This window comes from Rhinoraja longicauda, chromosome 8, assembly GCF_053455715.1.
Source record: "Rhinoraja longicauda isolate Sanriku21f chromosome 8, sRhiLon1.1, whole genome shotgun sequence".
Classification (NCBI taxonomy): Eukaryota; Metazoa; Chordata; class Chondrichthyes; order Rajiformes; family Arhynchobatidae; genus Rhinoraja; species Rhinoraja longicauda.
The window spans coordinates 66,573,161-66,598,218 of NC_135960.1; the positions used below are offsets into that span (position 1 = coordinate 66,573,161).

At 43.0% G+C, this 25,058-nt stretch overlaps 1 protein-coding gene across 1 annotated transcript in view; it reads right to left on the reverse strand.

Annotated features, from left to right (window-relative positions):
* satb2 (SATB homeobox 2) overlaps window positions 1-25,058 on the reverse strand; it is a 205,688-nt gene that overhangs the window by 42,324 nt on the left and 138,306 nt on the right. Inside the window, exon 10 of the mRNA XM_078404577.1 lies at window positions 17,129-17,326. Within this exon, the coding sequence (XP_078260703.1) occupies window positions 17,129-17,326 (198 nt within the window). The remainder of the gene's footprint in view (window positions 1-17,128; window positions 17,327-25,058) is intronic.

The window sequence follows — 25,058 nt, forward strand, 5'->3', positions numbered from 1 at the left end:
AGATGACCTAACATTCCTAGCCTAGACGAGTGAAACTCTGTCTCCTAAAATAAGCTTTACCATTAAATATTGAGTTCCATTGTAGCATAATACATATTCAAATAAGAACGGGGAGAAAGTTAGAAATCCTGGAAATATTAATGAGTTGGAGGCTCTTTGTAATGTGAGCAGTGCGATAGAATATTCTCCATCTACCTGGAGAACTGCAACTCATATCATACACAAGAAACTCAACACTATGCCGATCCGAGCAGATGACTTTATTGGCACCCTATATTCTTTCCAGCACTGATTCACCAAGTACCATATCCCTCATGACAAAGCCCGGGGCTATTTCAGCCCACAAAGTCTTTGGTGACTCGCAAAACAGATCCCATTCCACACTAATCTTCCCTGTAACTATTCTCCCCACATTATCATCAGTCCCTCCCAGATTCTACAATAATCCTTTCTACAACTCTGAGTAACATGATTTAACCATCAGTTACAGTCATCCTCTGTAATATTAGCTCAGCCTGTTTCTTTTCCTTCTTTATTTCCCTCTGTCTTTTTTTTTTGAAACATTGAAAATAGGTGCAGGAGGAGGCCATTCGGCCCTTCGAGCCAGCACCGCCATTCATTGTGATCATGGCTGATCGTCCCCAATCAATACCCCGTGCCTGCCTTGTCCCCATATCCCTTGATTCCACTAGCCCCTAGAGCTCTATCTAACTCTCTTATCTCTCTCTCTCTGGGAGTGGAGGACATGCCCACTCTGGTCAGCAGAGCATGTCCTCCTGCTCCACGTTTGGCACCTCTCACATTCATTTGTCTACGTGTAGAAATACACCGTAGATGCTGGTTTACACCGAAGACAGACACAAAATAGCGGAGTAATTCAGCCGGGACAGGCAGCATCTCTGGAGAGAAGGAATGGGTGACGTTTCGGGTCGAAGAAGGGTCTCGACCCAAAATGTCACCCATTCCTTCTTTCCAGAGACGCCGCCTGTCCCGCTGAGTTACACCACCATTTTGTGTCTATCTTCGTCTGCCTATGTTGTTTCATCTAACTGAATGACAAGATTCACTCAATGACCAGATAGCCTTGTCAACAGCTTATCCCATGGTCACCCCAGTTTTCCCCTATCAGAGACACCCTCCCCCCACCCCACTGTTCCTGCAGCTTAACAAGCGTCTTTTGCCTCCTTTTCCAATGTGACGAAGGCTCTCTGACCTGAAACAATAACTCGGTTTCCTTCCGCACAGATCTGGCCTGACCTGAGCTGTCTTTGTTTTAGATTCCCAGCAGTTCTGTTGATTTTCTACCACTCACGTCTGCCCTTCATGTGTCTGCCCTTCATGTGTCTGTTCTTCATGTGTCTGCTCGTCATGTGTCTGCCCTTCATGTGTCTGCTCCACATGTGTCTGCTCATCATGTGTCTGCTCGTCATGTGTCTACTCGTCATGTGTCTACTCGTCATGTGTCTACTCGTCATGTGTCTACTCATCATGTGTCTGCTCTACATACGTCTACTCGTCATGTGTCTGCTCCACATGTGTCTGCTCCACATGTGTCTGCTCGTCATGTGTCTGCTCGTCATGTGTCTACTCATCATGTGTCTGCTCGTCATGTGTCTACTCATCATGTGTCTGCTCGTCATGTGTCTACTCGTCATGTGTCTACTCGTCATGTGTCTACTCGTCATGTGTCTACTCATCATGTGTCTGCTCTACATACGTCTACTCGTCATGTGTCTGCTCGTCATGTGTCTGCTCCACATGTGTCTGCTCCACATGTGTCTGCTCCACATGTGTCTGCTCCACATGTGTCTGCTCGTCATGTGTCTACTCATCATGTGTCTGCTCGTCATGTGTCTGCTCTACATACGTCTGCTCGCTCTCTCATTGCAGCCGTTCCAGTTCATTTCCAACCTACGAAGAGTTCAGGTTACAAACACTCCTCAGTAATATCGGGACCTCCTGCACTATCAAACGGAAAAAGAAACACTTCAGTCCTACGCCATTCATGAGACCGTGGGCGAGGTTCGTTCCCAAAGTGTTGGAAGCAACCGAACACATTCAGAACATTTATTTTGGTTAATGATGATATCAGCTTCCGGTGAGTCAGGAACAAAACTGTACAGAAGTCTGTGCAATCAGATAGGACTGGCAATCAGCTCAATTTGACCCATTTGATGGAGCTGAACAGTTCACAGCTCCAGTGATCCGGGTTCAATCCTGACTTCAAGTGCTGTCTGTGTGGAGTTTGCATGTATGCCCTTTGACCGTGTGGGTTTTCCTGCAGATGTGTTGGTTTCCTCACACCTCCCATAGATGTGAGGACTAGTACTGTATATGGCCACTGTAAATTACCCCAGTATAAAATGGCTGGTGTGGGGAGAATAGTAGGATGAGCATAAATACAGTAGGTGCTTGCTATTTGGGATGCAATCAGGGATGAAGTGGGGAAGGTGGGATGGGGAAGAGGTACTGTTTCTGTGTCGTCTGAGTTTTGGACTTTTTGCAAGGCCGGCTTTTTGCAGTCAAGTAGTTCCAAGTTGCCACCAGTAAAAAGTAAAAGGCACCAACTATAATAATAAATTGCAGCTGTTAATAAAATAGTTTTAACATTGTGCTTCACATTAAGGCGGCTATTTTTGACACAGAGGTGACCCACAATCAACAAACTTTCGAAACGTTGATGCTTTGCTTCCTTTTATGAGCTCTCTGTTAACTATAAGTGCTGCCAAAGGCCATATATTCTGCAGAGCTACCAATTGGGCTAACCATGACCCTGAAACCTTTCAAAGTCACTTAGATCATAGAACAGTACAGCACAGGAACAGGCGCTAATTTCTTGTGCCTTTCTAAAAGCCTCCTACCCTATCTGCCACTACCCTATCTGCCTCCACTACCAGCCCCGGCAGTGCATTCCAAGCACTCACATCTCTTGCCTCCATGGTCGACACAAAATGCTGGAGTAACAGCATCTCAGGAGAATCTCGACCCAAAAGGTCACCCATTCCTCCTCTCCTGAGTTGCTGCCTGACCCGCTGAGTTCCTCCAGCATTTTGTGTCCACCTTCGATTTAAACCAGCATCTGCAGTTTTTTTTCCTACTCTCTTGCCTCGATCATCTCCTTTAAATTTTGCCGCTCCCACATTAAAGCTACGCCCCTCGACTTTGACATTTCCACCCTGGGAATAATGTTCTGACTGTCCACCCTTTCGATGCCTCTCAAAATCGTATATACTTCTATCAGATCTCCCCTCAGCCTCTGTTGCTCCAGACACTTGCAAGCTTAGCATTGTTGACTGATCCATTCACGACTTCAACCATTTGGTTGCTGTAGTTTGATCTCTATGGGTTTTAACATGTGTTTTTTAAATGTGGCTTTCATATAACATAATGTCTCATTGCAAATTAGAGGATTCATGCATTTCAACAAAAGTATAAAAAGCTGTGTATACTATGATTATTGGGCCTATTTTGCAGAATTTATTTTGCTCTTTGAAGTATCATTTATCTAAAATATGTTCTCAAGGACCAAAATTTCAAAGCACATTTAAAGATTATCCAAATAACATTCAGCCACACTGTTAGATGGAAAGAAATTCCACAGCACCCAAGCAGCACTTTACAAAAACAACCCTCCTTTAAGAACTTTGCATTTGATTACAAATGCTTGAGTTTGGAGACTGTCGCAAATAATAATCGTTTCATTTAGTTACATTTTTTAATATAATTTTTTTTTCTTTCCTGTCCCAGCGGCTCCATGCCACAGAAGATAAAAGAATGGGCAAGAGTTGTTACCAGCTGAAAAAAAAGAGGCAACTCACTATTTGGAAAATAATTACATATGTTACAAAAAACATGATATATGTATGTGTGTGTGTGTGTGTGTGTGTGTGTGTGTGTGTGTGTGTGTGTGTGTGTGTGTGTGTGTGTGTGTGTGTGTGTGTGTGTGTGTGTGCGTGTGTGTGTGTATATATACATGTATAAACATATGCGTGTGTGTATATATATATATATATATGTTTGTATGCATATATATATATGTATATATATATGTGTGTGTGTGTGTGTGTGTGTGTGTGTGTGTGTGTGTGTGTGTGTGTGTGTGTGTGTGTGTGTGTGTGTGTGTGTGTGTGTGTGTGTGTGTGTGTGTGTGTGTATATATATATATATATATATGTGTGTGTGTGTGTGTGTGTATATATACCGATCAGCCAAAACATTATGACCACTGAATAACATTGATTATCTTGTTACAATGGCACCTGTCAAGGGGTGGGATATATTAGGCAGCAAGTGATCAGTCAGTTCTTGAAGTTGATGTGTTGGATGCAGGAGAAATGGGCAGGAGTAAAGACCTGAGCGACTTTGACAAAGGTCAAATTGTTATGGCCAGACGACTGGGTCAGAGCATCTCTGAAACGGCAAGGCTTGTGGGGTGCTCCCGGTCAGCAGTGGTGAGTAGTCAGACAGTGGTCCGAGGAGGGACAAACCACAAACCGGCGACAGGGTGTTGGGCGCCCAAGGCTCATCGATGCGCGAGGGCAACGAAGGCTATCCCGTCTGGTCCGAACCGACAGAAGGTCTACTGTGGCACAAGTCACAGAAATTTTTTGATGGTGGTCACGGGAGGAATGTGTCACAATACACAGTGCATCGCACCCTGCTGCGTATGGGGCTGCACATGGAGGACCAACAGCATATTAGGCAGGTGGTCATAATGTTTTGGCTCATCAGGTCATAATGTTTTGGCTATATGTGTGTGTGTGTGTGTGTGTGTGTGTGTATATGTGTGTATATGTGTGTGTGTGTGTGGGTCTATATATATATGTGTGTGTGTGTATATACATATGTTTGTGTGTCTGTATGTATGCATATATATATATATGTGTGTGTATGTATATATGTATATGTGTGTGTGTGTGTGTGTGTGTGATATGTGTGTGTATATATGTGTGTGTATATATTTATATGTATTACATGGATAATAATTTCCAGTAGCTATGTATTATAATATATTGAATATATTACAAATTGCAAAAAAAGGAATGCTTGGAAAGTTAGCTGTTGAGGACTGCATACACTACTTCCTTTATCAGAATCATCTGATTTGTTATGACAATAACTGGGTTAAAATAATTGGGCGGCACGGTAGCGCAGCGGTAGAGTTGCTGCTTTACAGCGAATGCAGCGCCGGAGACTCAGGTTCGATCCTGACTATGGGTGCTGCACTGTAAGGAGTTTGTACGTTCTCCCCATGACCTGCGTGGGTTTTCTCCGAGATCTTCGGTTTCCTCCCACACTCCAAAGACGTACAGGTATGTAGGTTAATTGGCTGGGTAAATGTAAAAATTGTCCCTAGTGGGTGTAGGATAGTGTTAATGTACGGGGATCACTGGGCGGCACGGACTTGGAGGGCCGAAAAGGCCTGTTTCCGGCTGTATATATATGATATGATATGATAAAAAGAAAATACTTTAATTTATTGGACACATTCGCACTTTGAGGACAAAGAACATTGATCATGGTTTGGTCAGAGTAATTCCTGTGGTCCATCTAAATGATGTGGCTTTCAGCTCGTGAGAGTATTTATTTTCTGTGCGGGGTGTCCTGCCGGCAGAGTTTAAATTGTGAAATCATTTGCTGACACTTTAACGTGGATATTTGCTCCTTCCACAAACCAGTTCCCAGTTTTATGAGTAGAAATTCAATCCCATTCTGCCCACTTTGTGCTGCGTAGCTTCCAACAGTTCGGTGACTATGGTGACATAGCATCCAAAGGCAAACAAACACAAGCCCTGCATGCCATTTTACCAGTTTTCAGCATCAACACTGCCACAGAGCATCAAAGTGAAATGGCATCCACTGCACCTTGAGAAGTAACTGTGCCACATGTTTATTTCAAGGGCACAGGTAACTTCTGGATCCCAGAGCCACTCCCGAACGTCGAGGAAGCCTGTAGGTACATCACCAACATGGGAATGGGGTAATGGTCAAGCATCTGCTCCATTTCAATGGAGAGGTGAGTAATGGCTGCACATAACTGGTCTGTGTACTCATGTCTTGCCCATTCTCTTCTGCCTTTAACCCTCAGCCTATATCCTGAACCCTTACAAACATCCAACTAATTTTTGGTTCACATGTTCTGACTTTGTCCTGAAATATTCTCCTTTGAAATATTGCCGACACGCTCTTGCAGTCTGCTCCCTACACCTTATTCTGGTCTGCTCCGGGATGCAAGTTATACAATTGCATTCATAACTAGGAAGTAACTAGCTCCATGCACAAATGGCACAACCTCGGCCTCAGTGTCTGGTTGGCTAAATTGTACAGTTCCCAAGAGCTGCCATTGAACCAACCACCAAGTGGTTCCTCCTCATCTGCTGAAACCATGCATCTGCTGGAGGGCACGGTGGCGCAGCGGTAGAGTTGCTGCCTTACAGCGAATGCAGCGGCAGAGACCCGGGTTCGATCCTGACCACGGGCGCCATCTGTATGGAGTTTGTACGTTCTCCCCGTGACCTGCGTGGGTTTTCTCCGAGATCTTCGGTTTCCTCCCACACTCCAAAGACGTACAGGTATGTAGGTTAATTGACTGGGTAAATGTTTTTTTAAAATTGTCCCTAGTGTGTGTAGGATAGTGTTAATGTGCGGGGATCGCTGGGCGGCGCGGACTCGGAGGGCCGAAGGGCCTGTTTCCACGCTGTATCTCTAAATCAAATAAATTTCCACTGGCCACAAACTGCTTATTTGGATGTGTTTAAGATTACAAAATCCCTTTTACTTTGCCAACAATCATCTTACTCTGTCTTATACTCGTACTACCAAGGACTTCCTTGCAATTGCATCACGAGTGATGCTTTTTCTCCATCAAGCTAAGGGACTGGATGAGAAAGGACAGTGTTTGTTCTTGCTTAGGTGTATCAGGTGATATTGGTTGGTGCTGGGGCGGGCCAGGCTGTTTATGTCGGGTAAGAAGGAGCTCCAATTGTTCGGACGATGATTATTCACTCTTGTGTGAGTCAGAATCTTAAATGTTGGTAATGATTAAATCAAGATGGTGCTGCTTGCTGTTGACATGAGAAGGAGGTGACGGTTAGTGTTTGGAGATTTGGCAAAGGGATGGTTGGTGCTGACCTGAGCAGGGAAGATGACAGTTGTTATCACGTTAGCAAGGATGGCAAGATTACTTACTCGAAAGGGCCAGGTTGGGTGCTTGGGTGACAGGGGCCTACAAAGGTCCGTGCTCATGTGAGAAGCGGGGGTTTACAGTTGTTTGGATGCAATGGGACCGATGGTTGGTCCATGTGTGGGATGGGACATTCATAGTTAGTGCTTAGACGGTCTGGGACGTTCATAGTTGATGCTCGGTTATAGACAAGCGGAGTTATAGAGCACAGAAACAGGGCCTACGGCCCAGCTCGTCTGTGTTGATCATTCTACCTATCTAAGATAGACACAAAAAGCTGGAGTAACTCAGCGGGTCAGACTGGAGTTCTGAACAAGGGTCTCAACCCGAAACATCACCTATTACTTTTCTCCAGATATGCTGAATGACCCGCTGAGTTACTCCAGCATTTTGTGTCTATCCTCAGTTTAAACCAACATCTTATCGAAACGTATAAGATTATTAAGGGGTTGGACACGTTAGAGGCTGGAAACATGTTCCCAATGTTGGGGGAGTCCAGAACAAGGGGCCACAGTTTAAGAATAAGGGGTAGGCCATTTAGAAATGAGATGAGGAAAAACTTTTTCAGTCAGAGAGTTGTGAATCTGTGGAATTCTCTGCCTCAGAAGGCAGTGGAGGCCAATTCACTGAATGTATTCAAGAGAGAGCTAGATAGAGCTCTTAAGGATAGCGGAGTAAGGGGGTATGGGGAGAAGGCAGGAATGGGGTACTGATTGTGGATGATCAGCCATGATCACATTGAATGGTGGTGCTGGCTCGAAGGGCCGAATGGCCTCCTCCTGCACCTATTGTCTATTATCTGCAGTTACTTCCTACACATGCTATCTATCTGCGCTACTTTCATTTCCCTGCATCAGCCCGTATCCTTGTGCTCTTTTCCCATCCAAGTACGAGGTTGAAAGGGTGCAATGGTTGGGGATCGGGTGGATCACGTGATGACAAGTGATATTGGGGTGTGTTGGGACGGTGAAGGTTGGTGCTTGGATGAAATGGGACAGTGAAAGTTGTTCTGCTTGTGTGGTGGGAACATTTATTGTTGGTGCTCTGGTGTTGATGAATGGTGTTTGGGTAGGTTAAGAATATGATGGTTCACGGATGGTTTGGTCAGGATGGTGATGATTAGTGTTTGGTTTGGAAGGGAAAGATTACTGTTGTTGCTGTGTAAGAAGGTTGGTTGGTACTTGAATTACAAACACTCAGAACGTGACGTGAATGTTTTTTGAAGGAGAAACAAAACACCTCATCTCTGTCATAAATGGATGGCAATTTAGTTTAAAACAGTGAAAGGATTCTCCCTTATGATGAAACATCCACTGTGTCAAGATCATTCAGGATCTCAAAGGTTTCAGTGAATTCCCTTTTCATGCTTCTAAATTCCAGCCAGTACAAGCTTAGCCTGCATGCATCTCATTGTCTCAGAAAACAGCCCTCTGCATTGGGCATCAGTACAGTAAATATTATTTGACCCGCATATTAAGACGCTTTAAAAAAAATGAAAACCAATACTGTACACAGCATTCAGATGTGGTTTCTCTAATACCCTTTATAACAGAAGCAAAACCTTTCTTCTTTTTATCAATTCCTCCAGCATGAAACAAATAAACGTTGACTTCCATATTACTTCTTTATAGGGCGGCACGGTGGCGTAGCGGTGGAGTTGCTGCCTTACAGCACTAGAGACTTGGGTTCGATCCTGACTACAGGTGCTGTATGTACGGAATTTGTACGTTCTCCCCGTGACTGTGTGGGTTTTCTCCGGGATCTCTGGTTTCATCCCACACTCCAAACACGTACAGGTTTGCAGGTTGATTGGCTTGGTATAATTGTAAATTGTCCCGGATGTGTGTAGGATAGTGTTAGTGTGTAGGGATCGCTGGTCGGCGCGGACGCAGTGGGCCGAAGTGCATGTTTCCGCGCTGTATTTCTAAACTAAACTAAACTACTTGTAAATGTGCATACTAGCCTTTTACAAATCATGCACGTTCACCCAGATCCCTTTACAAATCAGAACTTTGCAGTCTCTCACTGTGCAGATAATATGCTTCTCTCTCATTTCTCCTCCAAAATTTACTGTGATATATTTTCCTCCATTTCCCCCCACTTTCCACATCTTTACCCACTCAGCTAACCTATCCATATCCCTTTGTTTTCATCAATCTTGTTTTCTCACCTATCTTTGTATCATCAGAAAACTTAAGGGCCTGTCCCACTTAGGCGATTTTTTTGGCGACTGCCGGCGACTGTCAAAGTCGGAGCAGATCGCCAAAATTTTCTTTTACCCGACGACAATGACCACGACAATGCCGAGTCAGGTTGAGATTACAGCGTCTTCTGAAACATCGCGAAAATTCCCACGCTGTCAATGCTTCTCCGGCATCCTGGTTTTCGCTGAAATCACTGACAAGTCAGTAAGTACTTGAGAGTTTTGAACTATAACACCTTGTATGCGTTACTTAAAAACCAAGCTTCACTGTAACAAGGAATAAACTGGATTTACTTCCAGTTTACTAATAGCTGTATTTTTTTTTTTTAATTTAAAAAGTGGTTCAGTGGATTTTTGTGAAAAGTGTGTGGGCATTCTTTGAAAATGTAAGGGAGATGCATATCTGGTTTCTGGGTTGCATATCTGGGTTGGGAGCCCACTTTAAATGTAATGGCTGATGGCCATAAACATCGCGAAAATTCCCACGCTTACCTGACCGTCAAACTGTCACCTCCAATCTACCTGTCAAATGTCCTGATGGTAATTAAATTGGTTAAACACAAGCATTTTATGGTATTTTGAAATGACTTAACTTGTTTTAATATTATGTGCTTCTAAATGCATCTAAGAGAACCTATCAAACCTGGGGACAGCATGCGACAGCGCCCGCAAAAAGCAACGATACCTGACGCTAAGACAGCTGTCGCCGAGAGATTTCAAACCGGATGATTTCTCAGCGACGCGCCGAGATCCACTACGATCTTTGGAAGACTCCTCACGATCATGCCCGCGACACCCTGGCGGACTGTCGGCGACAGTCGCCTTTAAATCGCCTAAGTGGGACAGCCCCTTTAGCCTCCACGGGGCATTCGTCCAAGTCACTAATATAAATTGTAAAATGTTGAGACCACAATGATCCCTATGGCACACCACTTGGCACACCACTTATTGTATCTTGCCAACAAGAAAAGCATCCATTTATGCACTTTGCTTCCTGTTACTCAGCCAATTTTCTATCCACACCAAGATGTTCTTGTGTATACCATGGGGTTTTATTTTCTGTAATAATCTTTGACGCAGCACCTTATCAAACGCCATCTGGAAGTATTAGACTATAAAATCCCCCTTTATCCACAGTATATATTGCTTCTTCAAACAGCTTCAGTAAATTGTTCAAACGTGATTTCTCTTTTTATAAAACCAGGATGTCTTTGCCTAATTATCTTGAATTCTTTTCTGAGTACCCTATTAAAACATCTTTATTTAGAGATGTTAACATTTTCCCAACAAGAGATTTCAAGTAGCTACTGAGCAATAGTTTCCTGCTTTTGGTCTCACAGCATCATAGAATCAGGGTCAGTGGGTGTGAGGAGAAGCCAGGAGAATGGGGTTAGGAAGGAGAGATAGATTGCCTTGATTGAATGGCGGAGTAGACTTGATGGGCCAAATGGCATAATTCTGCTCCTACCACATGAATTTATGACTTATGAATGATATAGCACGGAAGCTGGCCTTTTGGCCCAACTCATCCATGCTGACCAAGATGCCCCTCCTAAGCTAGTCCCATTTTCCTGTGTTTTGCCCAGATCCCTCCAAAACTTTTTTAAATCAATATACCTATCCAAGTTTAATCAATGTACCTATCCTAATTTGAGGAAGGACATTCTTGCTATTGAGGGCGTGCAGCGTAGGTTCACGAGGTAAATTATCGGTACGGTGGGACTGTCGTATGATGAAAGAATGGAGCGACTGAGCTTGTGTTAGAAGGATGAGAGGGGATCTTATAGAAACATATAAAATTATTAAGGGATTGGACACGCTAGATGCAGGAAACATGTTCCCGATATTGGGGGAGTCCAGAACCGGGGGGGGCCACATTTTAAGAATAAGGGGTCGGCCATTTAGAACTGAGATGAGGAAAAAAAAAATCACCCAGAGAGTTGTGAATTTGTGGAATTCTCTGCCTCAAAAGGCAGTGGAGGCCGATTCACTTGATGCATTCAAAAGAGAGTTAGATAGAGCTCTTAAGGCTAGTGGAATCAAGGGATATGGGGAGAAGGCATGAACGGGGTACTGATTGTGGATGATCAGCCATGATCACATTGAATGGCGGTGCTGGCTCGAAGGGCAGAATTGCCTACTCCTGCACTTATTGTCTATGTATCTATGTAAATGGCTTTTAAATTTTGTTATTGTACCTGCCTTAAGTACTTTGACTGGTAGCTCGTTCCATATTCCCACCATTCTCTGTGTGAAAATGTTGCCCCTCAAGTTCTTATTAATTCTTTCTCTTCTCGCCTTAAATCTATGCTGTCTAGTTCTTGAAAAATACTCTGTGCATTCACTCGGTCTATTCCCCTCATCATTTTATACACCTTATAATACCACTCCTCAACCTTCTGCTCTCCAAGGAATAAAGTCCTAGCCTGCCCAACCTCTCCTGAGGCAAATCACTAGTCACAGGCCTCGTCCACTAAACAACCACCCACTACCGCCCTCTCCTTCCTACCACAAAGCTAATTCTGTATACAGCTAGCCAGATCTCCCTGGATCTCATGCAATCTAGCCTTTCAGAGGAGTCTACAATGCAGAACCTTATAAAAAAGGCCTTTCTGAGGTCCATGTAGACAACGTTTATGGTCCTGAACCCCTCAACCTTTTTGTTAACTTCTTCAAAAAACACAATTAAATTTGTGAGACGTGGCTTCCATTGCACAAAACCATGCTGACTATCCCTCATCAACCCCTGCCTTTCCAAATGAATGTATATCTTAGAAACAGAGAAACATAGAAAATAGGTGCAGGAGTAGGCCATTCGGCCCTTCGAGCCTGCACCGCCATTCAATATGATCATGGCTGATCATCCAGCTCAGTAGCCTGTACCTGCCTTCTCTCCATACCCCCTGATCCCTTTAGCAAAAAGGGCCACATCTAACTCCCTCTTAAATATAGCCAATGATCTGGCCTCAACTACCTTCTGTGGCAGAGAATTCCACAGACTCACCACTCTCTGTGTGAAGAAATGTTTTCTCATCTCGGTCCTAAAAGACTTCCCCCTTATCCTTAAGCTGTGACCCCTGGTTCTGGACTCCCCCAACATCGGGAACAATCTTCCCGCATCTACCCTCTCCAACCCCTTAAGAATTTTATATGTTTCTATAAGATCCCCCCTCAGTCTTCTAAATTCCAGCGAGTACAAGCCCAATCTATCCAGTCTTTCCTCATATGCAAGTCCCGCCATCCCAGGGATTAATCTGGTGAACCTTCTCTGTACTCCCTCTAAGGCAAGAACGTCTTTCCTCAGGTTAGGAGACCAAAACTGCACACAATACTCCAGGTGCGGTCTCTCACCAAGGCCCTGTACAACTGCAGCAGAACCTCCCTGCTCCTAAACTCAAATCCTCTTGCTATGAATGCCAACATACCATTCGCTTTCTTCACTGCCTGCTGCACCTGCATGCTTGCTTTCAATGACTGGTGCACCATGACACTCAGGTCACGTTGCATCTCCCCTTCTCCCAATCGGTCACCATTCAGGTAATACTCTGCTTTCCTGTTCTTGCCGCCAAAGTGGATAACCTCACATTTATCCACATTATATTGCATCTGCCATAGACAATAGACAATAGACAATATGTGCAGGAGTAGGCCATTCAGCCCTTCGAGCCAGCACCGCCATTCAATGCGATCATGGCTGATCACTCTCAATCAGTACCCCGTTCCTGCCTTCTCCCCATACCCCCTCACTCCGCTATCCTTAAGAGCTCTATCCAGCTCTCTCTTGAAAGCATCCAATGAACTGGCCTCCACTGCCTTCTGAGGCAGAGAATTCCACACCTTCACCACTCTCTGACTGAAAAAGTTCTTCCTCATCTCCGTTCTAAATGGCCTACCCCTTATTCTTAAACTGTGGCCCCTTGTTCTGGACTCCCCCAACATTGGGAACATGTTTCCTGCCTCTAATGTGTCCAATCCCCTAATTATCTTATATGTTTCAATAAGATCCCCCCTCATCCTTCTAAATTCCAGTGTGCAGCCTCCTAGCATCCTCCTCGCAGCTAACACTGCCACCCAGCTTCGTGTCATCCGCAAACTTAGAGATGTTGCATTCAATTCCCTCGTCCAAATCATTAATATACACTGTAAATAACTGGGGTCCCAGCACTGAGCCTTGCGGTACCCCACTAGTCACTGCCTGCCATTCCGAAAAGGACCCATTTATTCCTACTCTTTGCTTCCTGTCCGCCAACCAATTTTCTATCCACCTCAAAACTGAACCCTCAATACCGTGTGCTTTAAGTTTGTACACCAATCTCCTATGTGGGACCTTGTCGAAGGCCTTCTTATCCCTCAATCCCTCAATCTTATCCCTCAATCTCTTCGTTTGCTGAGTAGATGAATATTATTTGCCACTTTCCCATAGTACTGGAATCTTCCCAGAAACTTGGGAACATAGGACCGTCAAGACCAACAAATGAACTACCTCACTAACCACTTCTTTTAACACGAAGTCTGAAGAAGGGTCTCGACCCGAAACGTCACCCATTCCTTCTCTCCCGAGATGCTGCCTGACCTGCTGAGTTACTCCAGCATTTTGTGAATAAATACCTTCGATTTGTACCAGCATCTGCAGTTATCTTCTTATACTTCTTTTAACACGCTAGGATGAAATTTATCAGTTCCAGAAGCTTTGGTTCAATATCGCTGCCTTAATAATTATAATTTTCCAATTTCATCTTTCCTTTCAATTCCTGATTTCAAGCTACTTCTGAGACGTTACTTGGATAGTGAAGAATGATGCAAAATAGTCAATGACTTCATCTGCTATCTTGTTTTCTTCATTATTAACACCACTGACTCACTTTCTAGAGGAGCGATGCCTCATGTTAACTATTTTCCCTTTAATATATTTATAGGAACTCTGGACTATCTGATATTATATTTCTGGCTCTCGTTATCTCATACTCTAATTCTTCCTTTCTTATTAATCATTTCATGTTTTTTTTCTAAATGTTCCAAACTGCTGATCTGCCACCCGTCTTTATGCAATCACATCGTTCCATCAAATGTTATTTAACACTCTAAGCAAATAACAAACTGCTGGAGAAACTCAGCGTGTCAGGAGACATTTGTGGAAGGAAATGGACAGCGGGCATTTCGACTCGGGACCTTTCACAGTGAACGACAATGAACAACGCTCTAACCTTCATAGAGTAGAGGGTCTAGGCCTGATGCAATATGCACCAGAATTTTTATTTATACAATGCATGGCTGTACCTGAGCCATGCTGCAATAAATAGTTCATGCTTCCATCGGTCATTACTCCAGATTGTACATGGATGCGTCCTTGTCTGAATTTACACTACACTCCCCTTGCCCATCAGCTTGTTATTCCAGGATTGCAGCTGCGACCTCTTATTATTGCTTAAGTAATCTCATTAGAGAAGTGCAGATCCTGTTAGGTATTAATTGGAAAATAATGAAATTGCTTTTAATGAGCTTTGTTTTTGTTTCGCCGTTTATATCATCCCTGTTTATTGGTTCACAATCAGGAAATCTTGCCTTATAAAATTCATAGTAACTTAGTAGATGGCTTTTGGATATTTTCGAGGGGATGAAGCATAACAGTTAAAAACCTACTGTGTAGGGAAATAACTGCAGATGCTGGTACAAATCGATGGCATCACAAAATGCTGGAGTAACTCAGCGGGTCAGGCAGCATCTCTGGAGAGAAGGAATGGGTGACGTTTCGGGTCGAGACCCTTCTTCAGACTGACTACTGTACTGAACCTACTGTAATGTTCTTGGAGACTCAGCTTTCCAGTTAGCACCGCAAAAAAAAACCCTTTACTTGTGGTTTTATTTCACCATGGTCAACTGTACATTTCTGGATCAACGGAGGTGACTTGCAGTGTTGGTGAGAGCTTGATTAATTCTTATTTATTTTTATGGGGAAAGGTTGTTGATTTTGCAAGGAAAATCTACTTGTTTTGACAATGCTGGTAGTGAATAAGTTGTCAGCGACGTACAATGGGTGACCTTGTTTCAACTGCCTCTTAGCGTACCTACCCAATCTTTAATTGAATTATCTGCAATGAAACCGAACCATTGAGCATGCAGCTAATACCACAATGACGATTTTGCACAGCGTCCCAGGCAAATGTCGAATCCGTGTGCTAAAGTCACAGATAGTAATAGAGTTGTACAGTACAGAAACGCCCCTTCTGCACACCACATCATGCCAACCTTTTTGCCCATCTACACTATTCTCATTTGGAGACAGCATTAAGTCTGTCTCCTTCTATCTTTCCTGATATGCGTGCAAAGTTCTCTTAAATGTAGTGATAATACCCGACTCCATTAAGCCCTCTGGCAATGAGTTCTAGACATGAATCATTCTCAAACTAAGACACTTTCCCCTCAAATCCCCAATAATGTGTAAAGCTCGTGGTCACAGGATCGAGGGAGCTAGTTTGGGAACACTTTTATTACATCTGCAAGTGTGACCTCATCTGTCTCATTAATTCCCTGCCCACTCAAACTCCATTCTTCCTGAACTTCCATCTTTAGAGTGGGCACATTGCAGCAGTCCGGACTAAAAAATGGTCAACTATTTCTGGTTAAGGATCCTGCTGAGTCATCCTTTAACTTTTATCAATAGCATGTAATCCCTTCTCCCTCTAGGAGGAAGTGTTCCTGTTGTTCTCATTTTTCCTGCCCCGTATCTTCAAACTTTGCAAGTTTGGTCTCATTTTGCCTCCAGATCTGTTGAAAGATCAGTGATCTGGAAAAGCCAATTCAGTTTCTCTCTCCACATGTGCAGCCTGACCTGCTGAGTATTTCCAGCGTTTTGTTTCACCGCTGCCTTCCATGTTGTGGGCATAGTACGTATAGGAGATGAGTGGGGCAAATTGTTTTACACAGAGATTGTTGGGCACTTGTAACACACTGCCAGGAGTGGCGGTGGTGGCAAACCCAATAGTGGCGATGAGGAGGCTTTTAAATATGCAGGGAACAGAGGGCTAGGGATCACATGCAGGCAGAGGAGAACAACATGGCATCGTATTCAGCAGTGGCAATGTGGTTGATGGACCTGTGCTCTACCTGTGCTCTACCTTTCTCGGCGATCGCTTCGCTGAACACCTGCGCTCAGTCCGCATTAACCAAACTGATCTCCCGGTGGGCGAGCACTTTAACCCCCTCCCATTCCCAGTCTGACCTTTCTGTCATGGGCCTCCTCCAGTACCATAGTGAGGCCCACCGGAAATTGGAGGAACAGCACCTCATATTTCGCCTGGGCAGTTTGCAGCCCAGTGGTATGAACATCAACTTCTCCAACTTTAGATAGTTCCTCTGTCCCTCCCTTCCCCTCCTCCTTCCCAGATCTCCCTCTATCTTCCTGTCTCCACCTATATCCTTCCTATGTCCCGCCCCCCTGACATCAGTCTGAAAAAGGGTCTCGACCCGAAACGTCACCCATTCCTTCTCTCCTGAGATGCTGCCCGACCTGCTGAGTTACTCCAGCATTTTGTGAATAAATCGATTTGTACCAGCATCTGCAGTTATTTTCTTATATTACTCTACCTTTCTATGGTCTATAACACCAGTTATGTCACCTGGAGAGATATGCATTTGTTAACTAATTCACAACAAATAAAATGTTTCCATTCATATAAAGTCTTTGACCCAGTGCTTGACACACAGTCTAGACCTGTTAAATCAGCATAAATGGATTATCCCACCTGGAGAGGTTCTGGGGACAGTTGGACAACATGTTGCAAACGTTCATTGTGATGGTGCCGTGATTCCTCCTCGTAGACGATATCCCTCTCGGCTTGAGGAAGGCTCAGGAAACGTAGGATAGTGCACAGGTTTTCCCACAGGGTTCTGTTCTCTGGAGAGGGGTTTTCCTTCCAGCGGAGCAGCTCACACAACCATCCCTGTGACAGGAAGACGGAGAAATGACATGAGCCCCTGGCTGGAGAAGTGAAATGGTCCATGTTCGCACAAAAGTACAAACCAGTCAACAAGCAAACAAGTCAACCAGCATTTATATCAAGAGGACTGGAATACAAAAACAGAGATGTAATGCTGAGGCTCTATAAGGTGCTGGTCAGGCCGCATTTGGAGTACTGTGAGCAAATTTGGGCCCCATATCTGAGGAAGGATGTGCTGATGCTGGAGAGGGTCCAGAGGAGGTTGACAAGAATGATCCTACGAATGAGTGGGTTAGCATATGATGAGCGTTTATACAGCACTGGGCCTCTACTCGCTGGAGTTTAGAAGGTTGAGGGGGGACCTCATTGAAACCCACAGAATAATAAAAGGTGTAGGGTAAATGTGGATAGGATGTTTCCACTAGTGGGAGAGTCTAGGAGCAGAGGTCATAGCCTCAGAATTAAAGGGCGCTCTTTTAGAAAGGAGGTGAGGAGGAATTTTTCTAGTCAGAGGGTAGTTAATCTGTGGAACTCATTGCCGCAGAAGGCTGTGGACACGAAGTCAGTGGATATTTTAAACCCAGAGATAGGCAAATTCTTGATTAGAACGAGTGTCAAGGGTTATGGGGAGAAGGCAGGAAAATGGGATTAGGAGGCCACAGTTTAAGAATAAGGGGTAGGCCATTTAGAACGGAGATGAGGAAAAACCTTTTCAGTCAGAGAGTTGTAAATCTGTGGAATTCTCTGCCTCAGAGTGGAGGCCAATTCTCTGAATGTATTCAAGAGAGAGCTAGATAGAGCTCTTAAGGATAGCGGAGTCAGGGGGTATGGGGAGAAGGCAGGAACGGGGTACTGATTGAGAATGATCAGCCATGATCACATTGAATGGTGGTGCTGGCTGGAAGGGCCGAATGGCCTACTCCTGCACCTATTGTCTATTGTCTATTGTCTATCAGCCATGATTGAATGGCAGAGTAGATTCGATGGGCCAAATGGCCTAATTCTACCCCTATAACTTGTGAACGTGAACTTGTGAATTCAAATAATTGCTCTGGGCATCACAGATTTATAGCCAGGAATGGACAAACGGATTTAAATGCTTTCAATAACAACTTTCTGGGTAGAAAATGGATCAGAGTCGATGTGTAATCAAGTTTAGAAATTGCTGGGCAGAATACAAATCAATCAATGAACCAGTTAATTTAGTGTGTGGTTGGTGAGAGTTGGTGATCTGTTTATCAATATTTTAACAGATTGTCTGTAGTCCCAGATGAATCTGAAATGATGATTCCTTATTGACAATTTGATGCAATTTAGATTTAGCTAGAAAGATGAAAGAGACGTATGTTTTTGTAACAGGGCTGCCTCATCTTACAACATGAATTTAATTGAGTGCAAAGTGAAAGTGGCCATTTGGAGGTTGTCCAACATGGTGATGGCCACCAAGACTGTATTTTACAGGCAGATTCAAAATAATCCAATTACTTCCCATCCCTAAAAGTTGGGCATTTGTTGGCTCACACAATAGGCTTCCTTCTTTATTTATTGACACATATATTGTGGCAAAGCACCTCACATGAAAAGACTCATCGGACCAAATGTCAAAGCTTGTTATAACTTCAAATATTCCACATTTACAGCTTAATATTTGTAGTCATTTGGCCCATCGAATCTACTCCGCCATTCAATCATGGCTGATAGACAATAGACAATCAGTGCAGGAGTAGGCCATTCGGCCCTTCGAGCTAGCACCACCATTCAATGTGATCATGGCTGACCATTCTCAATCAGTACCCCGTTCCTGCCTTCTCCCCATACCCCCTGACTCCAGTACCATTAATTTTGTAATTCAGATCCATTCAGTCTTTTATTAACTAGTATGGTCAGATAGATACTGTGCATGTATTACTTACGTAAGAAAGGCTAATTGGGTTGTATTAATTATCTTACTGCTGGATGTCTGATTTTTCTCAGCAAGTATTCAAGCCTATAAAGGTTAAACTTTTATTTTAATGTGACGATAATGAATCTCCTCACTGCTTCATTTGCCTAGTTACAATGAGAAAGTGATTAAATGGCTTTAAAAGGTAGAAACAAGGAACTTCAGATGCTGGTCTACCACGGAAAAATACAAAGTACTGGAGCAACCCTGGAGAATATGGATAGGTGATGTTTCAGGCCAAGATCTTTATAAAAAAAAAGCTTATTGAAACATAGAAACATAGAAAATAGGTGCAGGAGTAAGCCATTCGGCCCTTCAAGCCTGCACCGCCATTCAATATGATCATGGCTGATCATCCAGCTCAGTAACCTGTACCTGCCTTCTCTCCGTACCACCTGATCCCTTTAGCCACAAGGGCCACATCTAGCTCCCTTTTAAATATAGCCAATGAACTGGCCTCAACTACCTTCTGTGGCAGAGAATTCCACAGACTCACCACTCTCTGTGTGAAGAAATGTTTTCTCATCTCGGTCCTAAAAGACTTCCCCCTTATTCTTAAGCTGTGACCCCTGGTTCTGGACTTCCCCAACATCGAGAACAATCTTCCCGCATCTAGCCTGTTAAACCCTTTAAGAATTTTATATGTACCCTGGTATAGACAATGTTGCCTGGTATTGACTGGCAACTAATCGCATTGTTTTACTTAGAGACCTCCAAGTACGGTAAATATTCTGCACAGCATCTTAACAATATTTGCCAAAGTCCTAATCCAGCCCGATGATAAATGATCAGAATTGAGGTCCACATTTCAGCTCCACCAGAAGGTGTGTTGCAAATATGTCCTGATCCCACAGTAAATTATCATCATAATGACATTATTTTATTATTCACATTATTTATCACACAATCACATTATTTCATTAAATTATTTTCATAATCAAAAATTGTTGGAAAAAGAGCTCACTGTTCAGTCATTAATTACAATTACAATCAGTAATTCAGTACAATTCAATTAAACAAAGACTGAAATTAGGTCATCATTTAGCTCTATTCACAAGTTCACGAGTTATAGTAGAATGAGGCCATTCGGCCCATCGAGTCTACGCCATTCAATCATGGCTGATGCCTGCCACCTAATCCCATTTTCCTGCCTTCTCCCCATAAACCTTGACACCCGTTCTAATCAAGAATTTGTCTATCTCTGCCTTAAAGATATCCACTGACGACCTCCACAGCACTCTGCGGCAATGAGTTCCACAGATTAATTACCCTTTGACTAAAGAAGTTCCTCCTCACCTCCATAAGGCTAATATATCTGTACCAAGGCTCTCGATCTATCTGATGGAACACAGTTCTTTAGGTGGATTCTAAGCCTCCATGCAGCTGAGGTATTCATTCCACTCCATCCCTTGAAATAAATCACAACTATCTATTAGCATAGTCATACCTGCTTTGAGTAATTTATCTAATGGATGCACAGGTTCTTCTCTTTACAGAATTCCTAATCCCTTGCCTTGAAGAAAATATTTTGTTTTGTCTTTCTTGTGAACAAAATTAATTATCTCACCATTCCCCACACTGGCCTCCATCTGCCATAAACTCTCCGGCTGACTTGATATATCCATGTCCCTTTGTAACCTTACAGAAGTAAAGCCCAACACATGCTGCACATCTGAAATGCTGGGAATGCTCAGCAGGTCAGGCGGCCCCTGTGGAGACAGGCAGAGCTAATCGTTCAGGCCAATGACCTTTCATCAGAACCTTGCTATAAAAGGTAATTGACTTGCTTCTCTACCTGACACGTCCACCAACCTAGTGGCACAGCGGTAGAGTTGCTGCCTTACAGCGCCAGAGACGCGGGTTAGATCATCTCTATGGGTGCTTGTCTGCACGGAGTTTGTATGTTCCCCACATTACCGCATGGGATTTCTCCAAGATCTTCAGTTTCCTCCCATGCTCCAAAGGTGTACAGGTTTGTAGGTTAATTGGCTTGGTGTAAATGTAAAAATGGTCCCTCGTGTGTGTAGGATGATGTTAATGTGTGGTGTTGACCACTGTGACCCATGTTCTTTCCTGCAATTGCTTTAATATGATTTAGGTGCCAGGATTTCTCTGCACCTTCATGAGAGGAATAGATTGGGTATTTGCACAGAGTCTCTTGCCCAGAGTAGGTGAATTGAGGAGCAGAGGACATAGGTTTAAGGTGAAGGGGAAAAGATTTAATAGGAATCTGAGGGATAACTTTTTCACACAAAGGGTGGTGGGTTTATGGAACAAGCTGCCAGAGGAGGTAGTTGAGGCAGAGAATATCCCAGCATTTAAGAAACAGTCGGACAGGTACATGGATAGGAAATGTTTGGAGGGATATAGACCAAACGCAGGCAGGTGGGACTAGTGTAGCTGGAACAGGTTGGTCGGTGTGGAGAAGTTGGGCTGAAGGGCCTGTTTCCACGCTGTATCATTCTATGACTCTATGAGCATCACAGGATGGTGAACTGTGTACGGATTTGGTCTCTTTACCTATGAAAGGGTACACATGCCACAGAGGAGATGCTGCAATGGTTCATCGGACTGCTTTGCGGAATGGTGAATTTACCAAACAAGAAAACAATTGAGTAGCCTAGGACTGTTTTCTCCAGAGTTTAGAAGAATGAGTGGAGATCTTGTGGAAACATGCATAGTTCTTAAAGGGCTTGACAGACCAGATGCAGGGAGAATGTTTTGCCTGACAACAGAACTAGCGGTCACAGTTTGAGAATAAGGGGTAAGCCATTTAAGACTGAGATAAGAAGGAAATTCTGCTTGCAAAAGGCGATGAACCTATTAATTTTATATTTCAGAGGAATACGAAATGTAAACATTTGCAAATGCTTTGCAGGTTAGGTAGTGTCTGTGGAGAAAGAAATGGTATTAATGACCTGAATTCTCTTGAGAAATATCTCAAGGCCTACAGTTTTAAAGCATTCAGACTCAACAACAGTTTTATAAGAAAATAACTGCAGATGCAGGTACAAATCGATTTATTCACAAAATGCTGGAGTAACTCAGCAGGTCAGGCAGCATCTCGGGAGAGAAGGAATGGGTGACGTTTCGGGTAGAGACCCTTCTCCAGCATTTTGTGAATAAATCAACAACAGTTTTAACAGCTGCTAGGCCTGGGGGCATCGAAGCATTCTTGGAGGAGGGGCTTGCCAGGTACATAGTGTGGAGCTTCTTAGCTATTAACCAGCTACACTAGACCCACCTGCCTGCATTTGGTCCATGTCCCTCCAAACATGGCGACTAAATAGGCGACAAAGACAAACATGTCTAACAATGTTTCCAGACTTTTAATAAAAATACGCATTATAAACGATTAAAAAATGCCACATTACTCTGCATGAATTAATACTTTTATCATAAAAAGTGAATTTTCAATGACTTTCAAGGACCTATGATAAATCCAAGGACTTTCAAGGCCTTGGAAAACAGAGTTTCAAATTCAAGGACTTAAGGACCATACAAGCCCTGTCTAAATTTTAAATCAGCTGCTATCTTTGTCAATATCATTTTGCAAGTAATTCCTTAGAAATATTTTGGAAAACCGGAACATTATAAAGAGTCAAAATAAAATATTTTCAACGAAAGGAAGAAAATTCTGCACGATTCAAGCATTCATTGCAATTTTGCAAATGGCTCTATGTTATGAAAAAATAAATCCTCCTACACAATGCCTTAGACATTGGGAAGAAACTAAGAGGAAAGTTGCCTTTGTGCTAAGAACATTGTGAAACCTTCCAAACATTGACATTTCATTGGATATATCAGTTCCACAGAGGCAAGGGTTGTAACCCTTCTGTCTGATCAGTCTGAAGAAGGGTCTCGACCCAAAACGTCACCCATTCCTTCTCTCCTGAGATGCTGCCTGACCTGCTGAATTACTCCAGCATTTTGTGAATGAATACCTTCAAGGGTTGTAACTGATATATCCAACAAAATGTTTATCTGTACTTGATATATACTGAAATATACTGAAGCATTTAGATTTTTCAAAAATGTGACTATCTTTTGAATCTTTTAAAACATATCCCTTGTTTACAATTTATTGTTTTGCTCATGGTTTTAACATTATAGCTTAGGAATTATTGTTGATATAAGTATGATAAGGGTTACCAACATAATTAAATAACACCAACAAATAATGTCACAAATATAATCAAGAATTCCTCCAGTAATAATCTTCCACTTCCGATGCATGGTACAAACCGCCAGCAAGTCTGAAGAACAAACCAAGAGAAAAGTTCATAAGTTGTAGGAGCAGAATTATCTATCTCTATCTTAAAAATATCCGTTGACTTGGCCTCCACAGCCTTCAGTGGCAATGAATTCCACAGATTTACCAGGCTTTGACTAAAGAAACTCCTCCTCAAATCCTTTTTAAAGCTACGTTCTTTTATTCTGAGGCTATGGCCTCTGGTCCAAGACTCTCCCACTAGTGGAAACATCCTTTCCACATCCACTCTATCCAGGCCTTTCACTAATGGGTAAGTTTCAATGATGTCTCCCCCTCATCCTTCAAAACTCCAGCGAGTACAGGCCCAGTGCCGTCAAATCCTCATCATATGTTAACCCACTCATTCCTGGGATAATTCTTGTTGCTGAAAAACAGCTTTGAAAACCTGATAGTAATGTCAAATGACTTGTATTCTTTCATTGCAAATTTGATGTATTTTCAATGAAACATCACATCACTATTTTGGTGCTTTGAAATTCTGCACAATATTAGCCACATCTCATTGCAACGAGAAAGTGTGGATATGCTATGGGTAGGAGTTGGAATTAGCCACCCTCAGCCACAACAGGATCTAGCATCGTGTTTGTCTTTGTTGGAATGATACATTGCAATCCTAAGATTGTCATTGCAGAAAATTTGTCACATACTCATTTTTCCCAACTCCTCTCCTAAGAAAGCAGACCAAACCTGCCTAATGTAGGGCATGGATAACATTCCCAGATCAACACTCACACAGTCTAATGATCCAAAAGCAGCAAGGAAATTGCTTCCTGTGGGAATAAGAACAGGTCGTCCTAAGAAACAATTCTTCCCTCTGATTCAATGCACTTTGCAGAGCAACAGGTAGATAGAGCAGAGACGGAAACATTTTTAAAATTTTGTGTACAATATGGTGATCACCGAGGAAGAATAAACATGAAATGGGAAGATTGGAAAAGAGTATTGGGAGGCTTATTAAATAAATGAGCCAAATTAGACAAGACGAATAAATTTGGTTCAAACAAATCTCAATTGTGCACTGCCAATGTAACTTTTGTATAATTGGTCACTTTGGACTGCTCCACCCTCCCCAAGTGATTTTTTCCAACAGACGGGCTCTTTGCACTTGAGTGGATTAAACAGTTTACGCCCAGTGATTTAATATTGCCAGAGTTACAAACGTTTTGAAATTGAATATTTATAAAGATGAAACAACTCAATATTATATTTCCCACGATTAAAATCATACAATGACCCCTGAAATAAAACCGGGTAGATATTTGTCCATGATTGCTGAGGGTACACATCGACATCGTAATAATTGTGTGCTGTACTCAACTCCACTCACCACCACTATCTTTTGTGAAGGTTAGACAAGAATAACTTCAAAGTTCAATATTCTTACAATGGAAGTTAAAGAACTTTCAATTGTCTTATAAATTATGATAACGTGCACAATCCGATATAGATTTAAGCAGTGTACAATATTTAGTATGTACATAATCTTGCCTCTGTATGCACCTGCTGCCAAATTCCTCTAT